Raw genomic sequence first — 12611 nt, forward strand, 5'->3', positions numbered from 1 at the left:
GAGATTAAGAATGATAAGAAAACCATTTTCTCCTTCTCTAAAGGTCGGTAAGTAAATTACGGTAACACAGAACATTTGCTGAGTCATAGATTGCCGTACTTGCCAACCTAAACACTCTGGGATATGTTTATTCATTTCATATAATTTGGAAGCAAATCTTTTCTATCCAAAAAAAGTTTTACTTTTCCCTAATGTTTCACAATAAAATGTCTAACTAACCCTGCAGGCTAGCTACTTCAAGCAGCGATCAGACAGACTGAGAAGACAGAAATTTTGGTAGAAGTGAATTTCACAGAGCCGATAACGCTTCATCAGAAGATTGTTGATTTGGTTTGAAGAACCCTTCACATTTGTTTTCTAATCAACAAAGGACAAGCAAGAAGTATGAAACAATCTGAAAATGTTTTCCAAAAATATTTTTTGGAATTTTATTTTTATAATAAATTTTCTATTTCATGTATTAAAATGTATACCAAAGACAAAAAAACATCATGTAAACTGTACCATAGATACAAAACATACAAGACACTTACAATGTAAAAAAAATCTTTATATTTATAAAATGCAATGTAATTTCCAATACAAAAAAAAAAAATGAAATAAAAAAGCAGGACAAAATGCGTATCTGCAAGAACAAAGCAACATCCTCCCCTGGACTGACCACCTGAGCTGCCATGAAACCTGCAGCTGCATGCTCCCAGCTTCTCCTCATTCCTCATGTCACCTAGTCTTTCTTCCGTTTTCCTTCTTAATTTATTTTTAAGACGCAGGCCATCAAGGGCTTTTAAGAGCTGATGTTGGTTGTTATACTTTAACAGTCAAGTGATTCGATTCCAAAAGTTAATACTTTACACTCTGAGCTACAAACGAGTTCCTAAACATTGCATGCAGATAAAATTCTGATGAGGATACTCTAAGCAGAACATGCTATTTACATAAATTTCTTTTATAAAATTAAGACAGCACATCACATTTGCTTAAATCACAGTTAAGCAGTTAAGTCTATTACAAGTTCCTTAACCTATAAAAAAAAAAAAAAAAAAGAACCACCTTAAAAATGTAAAAGATTTTATTCACTCTATTTATGGTTCTCTGAAAAGCTAAATAGAAATATCTAATCTAAAATACACCTGGAGTGGTCTAGTACTCCTGCCCACCCTATTATGTGATAACAATAAAAACTGGCTCATGGCATACCTGCCACTGACACTAATATTCATTTGATTTAGTCCCTGTTATAGCAATAAATTTGTAAGCCTTGGTTATTTTTTATGTAGCAACCGCTTCTATCATTAATTTACCAGCATATCCCTTAACAATATAATTCTGGGGAAATGTTTAGATTTAAGTTGCAATTAAGGTTCCTAATTAAGAGGTCAAAAAAGCTAATTATTGATGCTGATGTGCTTTTTCCCTGTCAGAATCTACCTTTTCAGATTAACCTCCCAGAGAGGCAGGGAGGAAAGGAAGCAGATAAGGAGAGAAGGGATGGGAGACAGACTGGTTGAGAGTCAAAGGGAACACCATCCAGAGTCCCGATGACTGTGGTTCTGAGAATTCTCCTAAATTCACTAAGAGAATAGCACTGACATTGCCATTCATTTAAAAATACATGGAATTAGAAGAAAATGATTTTCTACTATTCTATATTTCTTAGGAAAATTCTGTTATTAAAATTGGTTCCTCCCCAATCAATCTGATTTACTAATATCTAACTGTAGAGCAACTGCTTTAAAACACACACACACACACACACACACACACACAGAGAGAGAGAAAAACAGTGGAGATTAAGGAAGGTCTGGTATGTACCGGTAAAAAAAAAAAACAAAAAAAAACGGAACAGGACAGGGCCCAGCTCAGAGGCTGACCACGGTAGTCCGTTAGGGCACGGGCTGTCCTCAACTAGTGAGGGAAGGTAGACCAATAAAATTGACTCTGCAACACATAATTTTCACTCCACAGAAAGCATTTTGAAATCCAAGACTCACTTATGTAGTGAATTAAAGGAAATATTGCAAATTGTGCTCACAGACACAATATTTTTAAAGCTAATTTAAGGAGTGCAAATAAGCCCCAAGGTTGTATTTGGGAAACTATGCCCCGGTGGGGTAATGTGGCTCAGAAAGCAGGCCACTGCTACTCTGAGGCCCAACTCGCATAATGACAGCATTAAAATACATATTTCCTCCCAGTTATCCTCATTAATTATGTCAACCAATTTGAATGTATCAAGAGAGAATTTTACCAACAGTATATAACAAGGTACATATTTACATTTTCATTTGCATCTTAAAGACAAATTGTTAAAAAATAATGATGATTTTTTTAAAAACAAGATTAAAGGTGTGTTCACTGGGGAAAAAGCTACATTAGTTTCATTCTTTAAACCATAAACAATTCTGTAATGAATGCAATACTGTAAAACAATTCACAGCTTTATAAAAAGTTGAAATACAGAGCTCATCACAATTTTTTCCAATTCAAAATTTAAGAGTTGGACTTATATTAATGCTTAACAATTTTACTCTAAAGTCTGTAAAATATATAAAATACCAAGATTATCAACAGTCACAAATGTCTTGAAGTCAGGGGACACGTGTATTTTCATCAGGTTGGTTCCGTTTGTGTAGAAGGTCTGTGAGGACTCCCCAGTGATGACATTCCACCACTGTTCAGAGAAAAATAAAATTCCCATTAGAATGGTAATTACACTGTGTGACGATCTGTAGTGCAAGCCAGACCCTTCACCCTATCACCTCCCCACGCCCACACTTCAAGCAAACAGCAGGAAAGAAGTCCACAGCTAACGCTGAATACAGTTATCAACCAGGTCAGCCTCTCCTGACCACCCTGGTGACTGCCTCAGAGCGACCCTACACCTCCCTCCACGGGGAGAGGCGTGCAGCGGCAGAGCGGCAGACACAAGGCCACTCGTCCATTATGGCCATGGCTGGGCTGAGCTCCTGTCTGCACGTCCTTCTCAATGGAATGGGCAGAAGAATGCCCTCTCTCCGACCGGTTTGGCTCAGTGGATAGAGCATCAGCCTGCAGCCTGAAAGGTCCCGGGTTCGATTCCTGTCAAGGGCATGTACCTTGGTTGCGGGCACATCCACAGTAGGGGGTGTGCAAGAGGCAACTGATCGATGTTTCTCTTTCATCAATGTTTCTAACTCTCTATCCTTCTCTCTTCCTCTCTGTAAAAACTCAATAAAATATATTATAAAAAAGAATTCCCTCTCTTCTCTAAAAATGCCCCTTTGGGGACAAGGTGGCCGAGTGGTTAAGGTGATGGACTGCTAAAAATGCCCCGCAGACACAAACTGGCAGGCATCCAGGCTATTCATAATATGGCCACACGATAGAATGTCCTCTCTACTGAATCTTCCCTTTCACCAGGAGTGATTCAAGAGCCAATGACCAAGTTTCTTTATAAGCTCTTGTCATTTATATATGGATTTGCTAAATAAATTCTGAGCTTCTCAAATGTAGCATGTACTCTGGCCAGGTCCCTCCCTTCTCCTTCCAATCACTGAACTCACTCAGATTTTAACAATATTTATATTCACTTACCAGATGGAAGTCATAAAGTTTACCCTAAAAGTTTACCCATAAAGTTTACCATTTTAGTTCATGACTAAAATGAGGGCAAAAGAGCCACTGTGCATGAGCCTCTTTTGAAAAGGGTTCAGGTACATCAAGATCCTGAGTGTTAGGAACACATTAATGATGTCACTCACTTTTGCATCCGTGGCAGTACCTGGCCTTCTGCCTTGTGCATGTGACTGGGTCAATTTTTCATGTTCACTATCAGTAATAACAACTAATACCAGTACACCCCATGGACTTTATAAACTTCACTGAAGCAACATGCACTAATGTGACATTTTCCAGAACTGACAATTTTGCTCTATAAAACAGCAATGTAAGCAAGATGGCAGAGGACACATTCCTGTTTTGAGTTGCTAGGAGCAAATGATAGAGGTAGCAGCCCCTTAGAGGTCACCCAGGAACTGCCTCACCTTACACAGAAGAAAACCAAGGTGCTGAGAGAAGAGAGGCCCCATCACCCAAGACCACCCAGCTGGCAGAGGTACAAGTTTCTGGCTTCCTCATCCAGTGCTCCCACCACCACTTTCCCTCTATTAAAGCAGACCACTCTACTTGGAAACACTACACTAGTCACTAATTTGAATATGGACTTAAAAGCAATATTAGAGGGTAGTTAATACAAGGGATTTCTTGGGCAGTGAAGCTATTCTGTATGTCACCGCAATAGTGGACACATGCCATTTGTCAAAATTCACAGAATAAACCAAACCAAGAGTGAACCCTGATGTAAACTATGGACCTTGGGTAATAAGGATGTGTCAATGAATGCTCATCAATAGAACCAGGTACCACTCTGATGGTGGGCCATTGATAGAGGAGACAGGGAGTGTATTGGGACTCTACACGCTGCTCAATATTTCTGTGAACTTAAAACTGCTCTAAGAAATGAAGTGAATTTTTTTCTTAAATAATTGCAGCTAATGTTTACTCAGGGTACACTATGTACTATTTATAGAAACTATTAGCCCTGCGCATGAATCCATGCACCAGTAGGTTGCTGCCACCCTCCTGTACCTCTCTGCCTGCTGCCCCACCCTCCTACAGCTCCCCCTGTCCCCCTCATAGCTTGCTGCCCTGCCCCCTCCTGTAGTTCTCCGCCACCCGCTTGTAGTTTGCTTCCCCAACCTCCTGAAGACCTGTGATCCAGTTGTTACGTGGTCAGTCATTACACCTCACGGTGTAACGAATAATTAACATATTCCTCTCTTATTATATTGGATGCTTTACATGTATTAATTCCTTTAATGCTCCTAACCCTGAGGTCAAAATTATTGTGCCCATTTTACAGATGAAAAAACAAAGGCACAGAGAGTTTAATAATCTTATGATTAATTAGATTATTAATTTAACAAAGCTAATGAGTAGCAGAGCCAGGCTTTGAACTCAGGCAGTCTGCCCTAAGGCCCTCTCCTGACCATCACACTCTGCTGCCTCTAAGCAACAGCAAACCTACATTTACCTCCCTGTATTCTATATCTCAAACCAGCCTTTCTCCTCATGAGTATGAATTAATGCAATTTCTTGTCATTCTAACAGTATACATGCCCTGTGGCACAACACAGGTAGACAGCTCAATTATATCATTTTTAACTTAGAAATAGGAATAATTTGGAAAGTTAAGAGCATTTTAGCTACTGGATACCTACTTTATCTTATTGACATTCAATTTATGCAACTTGGATTGTAGAGTAAACAGACTCAAAAGGCCCATTTTCTTGGACACTGCAGCAGCTGCTCCTTTTTACTTTTAATTTGCTCTGTGCTTTGGAGAGTTTCATTACCACGCTGGGGAGATGCAGGCTGGGCTGCATCATAATCAGCTTAACCAGAGGGAAGAGCAGCCTGATTGTCACTTAAATAACAGAGACTGAATACGCAGGTGAAAGGTTCTCTCACCCATGAGGCAAAACCCCTACAGCACAGCTATCTATGCTGTGGCTTCGTTTCAAAGTCCCCCAAGAACTCTGGAAACCTGGTCACTGATCTCTATCCCATCTTGTAAGCCAGGCTCACGAATATGGATGAGCCTTTGAGGGCGCCCACAGCATCAACTGACATGGTCTCTAGAAGCTCAGTGCCAAAGCAGCTTTTAGCAGTTAATAAAGATCAAGATTCCCAGCTCCCAACACAAATAGCATCATCCTCAGAGCAGTAAAGGGGGACAAGTGGTGACAGCCTCACAATCCCTAATAACTAAGTAAAGGCACGCCCCCAAAAAGCATAGGTTAATGCAATATCTTGCAAACAGCATGGTATTTGTTTATCCCTTTTATTGATTTCAGAGAGGAAGGGAGAGGGAGAATCATTGATTGGCTGCCTCTGGCACGACCCTCCTGGGGATCGAGCCTGCAACCTAGGCATGTGCCCTTGGCCAAACTCGAACCCGGGAGGCCTGAATTTTATTATATTTGGTGTATGGTGAGGCAACTGACCTCCAGTCCACAGGCTGACACTCTCTCCACTAAGCCAAACCAGCTAGGGCAACAGCAGGCTATTTTCAATGCACCCTTGTAAAGGGACCATATGGACATTCTCTCACAGAACTAAAAACTGCCCTCTTCTTTACCTTTTTTATAAGCTAGGTTTTTATGTTGAGTAAAATTACAATTACATGGGTCCCGTGTAACCAGAAAACTTCATTAGTGCCAATATTTTTTAACATCTACATTGTGTTAGACAGGATCATCTCCTACACTTAAATGTCTTCGGTCAGAGATAACAGTATCAGACGATCTAATTTACTAGAAAGCTATTGTAAATGGTCGGTACGCTGCTCAGTATCATCTTCATTTTCTAAGTAAACCACTATTCAGCAGCCTCCCCTCAGCATCCCCCTCCACAGGAAGCCTCTGCTAACCAGCCTCCCCTCTGGGCTCCACTGTCCATATGCAAACATGTCAGAACCCCTCTTACACTTCAGAGACTTTGTTTGTTTACTGTCTGCTTCCCCACCATAGACTGTATGTCACCAAAGACAGGAACCACATACCAGTGTCTCGGCGCACAGTGGCATTTAACACATCCTTATTAAGAGGACAGATAAACAGATGCAAGCACCAAAAAATGACCCTGAGGCACCGCAACACACAGCCTTGGCCACAGTGGTCACTCATAGTAAGTTTGTATACGCCAACTTACTGACTGCACAATTTTGGGGAAGTCACAATTCTCCATGAACTTCAATTTCCTCACCCTACACCAAATATAATAAAATTCAGGCCTCACAAAACTGGCTGAGGAGATTATGTAAGTAAAGCATTTTATAAACCATAAAAGAACTAGAGGCACGGTGCACGAATTTGTGTATGGGTGGGGTCAGGCTGGCCTGCCCCGATGAGGACCCATGGGCCAGGCTGGAGATTGGGGGGGGGGCGGGGGGGGGGAGAGGGCGCGCGTACAGGTTATTTGGCCAACAGGCCCCGCCCCTGATTGGGGTATAGAAGGCTGAATGGGGTCTGGGCTGGGCAATGGGACATCCCTCTCATAATCCAGGATTGCTGGCTCCCGACCACTTGCCTGCTTGCCTGCCTGCCTGATTGCCCCTAACTGCTTCTGCCTGCCAGCCTGATCACCCCCTAACCACTCCCCTGCAGGCCTGTTTGCTTCTCACTGCCCTACCCTGCCGACTCGGTCACCCCTAACTTCCCACCCCTGCTGGCCTTGTAACCCCTAAATGCTTTTCCCTGCTGGCCTGGTCACCCCCAGCTGCCCTCCCCTGCAGGCCTGGTCACCCCCAGCTGCCCTCCCCTGCAGGCCTGGTCACCCCCAATTGCCCCCCCTCCCCCGCAGGCCTTGTCCTTCCCAATTGCCTCCCCTAAAGGCCTGGTTTCCCCCAAATGCCCTCCCCTGCAGTCCTGGTTGCTCCCAACTGCCCTCCCCTGCAGGCCTGGGTCCCCCTTAACTGTCCTCCCCTACAGGCCCGGGTCCCCCCTAAACTGCCCTCCCTTGCAGGCCTGGTCCCTCCCAACTGTCCTCCTCTGTTGGCCTGATCTCCCACAACTATCCTCCCCTGCAGGCCTGAGTCCCCCCAAACTGTCCTCCCCTGCAGGCCTGGGTCCCCCCAAACTGTCCTCCCCTGCAGGCCAGGGTCCCCCCTAAACTGTCCTTCCCTGCAGGCCCAATCGCCCCCAACTGCCCTCCCTTGAGGCCTGGTCCCTCCCAACTGTCCTCCTCTATTGGCCTGATCTCCCACAACTGCCCTCCCCTGCCGGCTATCTTGTGGTGGCCATCTTGTGTCCACATGGGGCGGCCATCTTGTGTGTTGGAATGATGGTCAATTTGCAAATTGCCTCTCTATTATATAGGATATAGGATACTATTACCACTACTACTAATACTTAAGAAAATTTCAGAAATGTGTTTCAAGACTTTCAACCAAAATAGTTAATAATTATGAAGTAGAAAATAAAACTAAGTTAAACACCCCACTCTCTAGTCATGGTGATCCTCTAAGACTTTGTACAGGGCAGTGTGAGCTCTGGACTGAGAACATCCCCCACACTGGCACCAAAACTTCCAACAGATGTGAGGAAGGTGGCCTTGCACCTCTCAGCCTCATCACCGCAAAACAGGATAATCGGAATCACCCTTCCACTCTGCCAGGTTGTATGAGGACACCCTGAGAAACAGGAAAAGAAAACAGCTTACACAGTAGGATACAGACTGTTCTTTTCTTTCAGTCTTTAATGAGCTCTTACCTTAAGGTAGCCTTCAGCAGAGACCAGCATTTTGCTATCAGGAGAAAAGCAGAGGTCGGTCACCCAGCCCCCGTGGGTAGCAGGTCCCTCTTCTACGGAAATCGGGGCACACAAATGAAGAAGCGCACCGCTTGAGACATCCCATATCTACATAAACATGATAGAATTCATTAGCAGGGCTGCCCAGAAATTCTTTATAAATAGCTACCTCATCTGAAACATATTTGAAAATCTTTCTTAAAAAATGTAATTACAATTCAATGATACCTTTGGGACTTTTTTAGATTGAGTTCTCTCTTGTTCAAATTTTTTAAAAATACTAATTATACCACAAATGCATTGCTTACAATATTTATCATTAACCATACTCCCAAAAGTTTAAAAAAAAAAAAAAAAAAGGACTCAGAGTGATTAAAATACGGTAACTCTCTTCATTTAATAAAAAAAGAATAACAGGGGAAAAAATAAAATAAACAAAAAAGACCTAGCATATGAACTTCCTCAAAATAAAAACAACAAGAAATGTCACCCCAACAAATTATTTTAAAAAAGAATTCTAGCCCTAACTGGTTTGGCTCAGTGGATAGAGCATCAGCCTGCGGACTCAAGGGTCCCAGGTTCGGCACATGCCCAGGTTTCGGGCTCAATCCCCAGTCGGGGGCGTGCAGGAGGCAGCCAATCAACAATTCTCTCTCATCATTGATGTTTCTATCTCTCTCTCACTTTCCCTTCCTCTATGAAATCAATAAAGAAATATATTTTTTAAAATAAAGAAAGAATTATACTCTAAGATTAACCACTAAGAATGTTGACAGATGTCATTTAAATATATAAAGCATATATATTTTAAACACGAAGTCAAAAAAAATCTAGAAGTCCCAATAAGGTTCTAAATATGCCTGATTATTTTACTAGACTCTTAATAAACAACCCAATTACTTACAGATGTTAATATTCCCATTTATTTCCAGTAACACTTAATATATAAGCAGTACTCTAACTTTTCAAAGAAATGCATATCAGATTTCTTTTTTTTAAAGCCCAACTGGAATGGCTCAGTTGATTACCAGTTCAAGTCCTAGTCAGGGAACATACCTGGATTGTAGGTTTCAACCCCAGTCAGGGAGCATATGCAACCAATTGATGCTTCTTTTTCACATCTCTTTCTCTCTTTCTCTCTCTCTCTCTCTCTCTCTCTCTCTCTCTCTCTCTCTCTCTCTCTCTCTCTCTTTCTCTCTCTCTCATTATCTTCCTCCCTCTTTATAAGCATGTCCTCAGGCTGAGGATTAAAAAAAAATTTTTTTTCAGAAAATGAAGTTTAAATTTTAAAAAATAGAGGCATTGCCTGGCCAGTGTGGCTCAGTGTTGAGCACTGACCTATGACTCAGGAGGTTATGGTTTGATTCCCAGTCAGGGCATATGCCTGGATATGGGCTTGATTACCAATAGGGACATGAATGAGGCAGATAACTGATGCTCTCTCATCATTGATGTTTCTATCTCTCTCTCCCTCTCTTTGAAATCTAAAAGAATTAAAAGTTAAAAAAATAGAGGCATAAAAAATCAAAAAGAATTAAATGGAATCTAAAATAGTCAAATTCACAGAAACAGAGAATAAAATGATGATTGTCAGGGGCTAAGAGGAAGAGAAAATGGGGAGGTTATAGTCAAAGGTTACAAAGTTTGTTTTACAAGATATATATACTGTATTGGGTATTTAAAATGTGCTCAGAAGAGGGTAGACCCTATGTTAAGTGTTATTACTACTCACAAAGAAAATAATAATAATGGGAGAGAACTTTGGGGTGTGATGATTATGTCTAGGGCCTGATGGTAGTGGTGATTTCAAGAGTGTGTGTGTGTATATATATATATCCCCAAACTCACTGAATTGTTTCCATTAACTATGTATAGCTTTTTACATGCTAAGCATACCTCAATAAAGTAATATTAGTGAATGAATGATAAATAAATAAATAAGGCCATGAAAGTACCCAAAAAAAAGAATCAAATGGAAAAGCTCATTAGAAAGAATTCCGTAAGATATACTATAGAGAGGCACTCTTTCCTTCAGGGTTTCTGAAAAGTGAAACACTGCCTCATAACCAGTAAAGGAACCCTTCATCCAAAATGAGAACTTGGAGAAAAGGAATGCCCCCCACGGCCACTTCGGCTGGTGTGGCATTGATGAGAACGGTGTAAAGAAGACTGATTACTCAGTGCTCACGCAGGGAATCTCCTTGTTCCTGGAAAGCCTATCTGGGAATGCCTACATTCTTGCCAACTGCAGACTCTCTCCTTCTGCATTATATACCTACTCCTTGAATTTTAAATTCTTTTTTTATAAAAAAGAAAAAGAAGGGGAAAAAAAAAAAACAAGACTCTCCTCAAATATACTGGTTACCATAGCAGCCATCCCCAGTGCCCAAACCTTTCCCATCAAGTGCCCATTTCTTCTTAGAACCAGAGGCAGGCAGCCATGAGGCCTGCCATGGGCCACACTATAAAACTTGACTGTTGGGTATGATGCTAAAGAGATGTTTGTTTGTTTTTCAGTACTAAAAACAGCTAAATATGCAATTCATTTATAATCTAGATAATGATTTACAAAATTATTTTCCCCAAGTTCTGCCACTAAAAACAATCTTTGGTTCAGGTCCAAGAATTAAGATGACTCATCCTCAAGATAACAGCAGAGAACCAACTGCAAATAACTAGGGCATCTGCCTCCTCACATACATAGGAAATGCTTCGCTCTAAAATGAATTCTTTCTGCAGTACAGTGCAGCTGTGAACACAATGCACACAGACAAAAACAAAGAACCCATCCGTCCAGAACCCAGTGCTTCCCGCTCGCATTAACAAAGGTTCCCAATGTGGTGCAGGGGGTTAGGCCCAAGCTACACGAGGAGCAGTGCTTCACATCGCAAACACCCTACCCTGATTTCCCTATTGTCATCTCCGGTCGCCAACAGGGTGCTGTCCACAGAGAAGGCAGAGCAGCGCACACAGCCTTTGTGGCCCTTCAATTCATGAAGAGGGGAAAGGAGTTCAAAACTCCAAATCTGGAAGACAATTAGGATTGTTTAGGAACAGTAAATACATTCAAAATAAGCATCTGCAAACCCTGCCTTGAGTGTTAGTTAACCACAAACTTGATCATATAGAAGTTCACAAACCTTCTTGAGAGGCCCAAGTCCCACTTGTAACCTTGTTCCCTGTTGAGTTTCCCTTTAATTATTCAAATTAACTCAGCTCAAGGATCAAAGTTCTTAACTTTAGATTTAGAAGAAAGAACAATAAGTGAGTAAAGATCAGTCTGTGCGTTCTGGCTCCACTATTTACTAGTTCCTTATGGCCTAAGGCAATCCACATAAGTTGCTGTTGCTTTAATTTCTGCATCTATAAAATGGGGGCCAAAGTACTGATGATGTGAAGATTACATGAGATAATAGAGTGAAATTCCTAGCACAGGGCCTAACATATGACAAGAGTTCTTTAAAGGTTAGTCACTATACTATCCTACAATCCTGGCAGTCAAATAGAGTTCTTTTCTTTCCAATACTCTCCCTTATGATCCTGTCATCACCATTCAACAAGCACAGACTGAAAACTACCATCTTCCAAGCACTGTGAGCTAAGATCTGGTGATACAAAGATGAACTGGATATAGCCCCTATCCTTGAAAATTTGTAATTTAATCAGAACGCTGGCTTATGAATGGCTAAGTGAACAGCTGTATAAAGTAAATGCTCTGATAAATGTGGAAACATGGAATGGGCAAACTGACGGTGAAGCAGCTAATCTTGCCTGAGGGCAAGGAAAGGGCTCACTGAAGAGCGGGCATCAAATCTAGGTAGGGAAGAATGAGTCAAAATGCTCCGGGGTAAAAAGGAATAGAAGGTCATGTCAAGCCACAGTTATAGCATGCACAAAAAGTCGGAGGGAGAAGGACCCTGGACAGAGGGAACAATGATGGTGAGACCCTGGGCTGGGGGGAGGGGGGGGCAGGGGCGGGCTAGAAGGGGTCAGTGGAAGGGGGGACATTCATAATACTTTAAACAACAAAGATTTTTAAAATAAATAAAAATAAAACAACAAAAAGAAAGAAAGAGATGGTGATGAGCTAAGGAATCTGGCTTACAAACCATCAGGTCAGGGAGGTGTTTCAGAGGGACTCAGACCGCAGTAGGGAAGATAAACTGGAGGAGGCACAGACCAGAGGCAGGCCCACCAATGAAGGAAGGAGAGCCTGGTCTTAAATGTGGGGGCAGGGAGGGGGAAAAGGGTCCAAGATATATC

General features: G+C 41.9%; 1 protein-coding gene across 10 annotated transcripts in view; it reads right to left on the reverse strand.

Moving 5' to 3' along the window:
• Positions 1 to 399: 399 nt before the first annotated feature.
• Positions 400 to 12611, reverse strand: part of APAF1 (apoptotic peptidase activating factor 1) — a 71911-nt gene continuing 59699 nt past the window's right edge. For 8 of the 10 annotated variants that reach the window (XM_045587625.1, XM_045587632.1, XM_045587629.1 and 5 more), the window contains 3 exons: positions 11249 to 11374; positions 8310 to 8456; positions 400 to 2671 (listed from right to left, as the gene is read on the reverse strand). In XM_045587625.1, the coding sequence (XP_045443581.1) occupies positions 2525 to 2671; positions 8310 to 8456; positions 11249 to 11374 (420 nt within the window). In that variant the 3' untranslated portion in view covers positions 400 to 2524. The remainder of the gene's footprint in view (positions 2672 to 8309; positions 8457 to 11248; positions 11375 to 12611) is intronic. The other 2 variants (XM_045587630.1, XM_045587627.1) reach the window with 1 other exon arrangement.

The sequence above is a fragment of the Pipistrellus kuhlii genome, unplaced genomic scaffold, assembly GCF_014108245.1.
Source record: "Pipistrellus kuhlii isolate mPipKuh1 unplaced genomic scaffold, mPipKuh1.p scaffold_m20_p_3, whole genome shotgun sequence".
Taxonomy (NCBI): Eukaryota; Metazoa; Chordata; class Mammalia; order Chiroptera; family Vespertilionidae; genus Pipistrellus; species Pipistrellus kuhlii.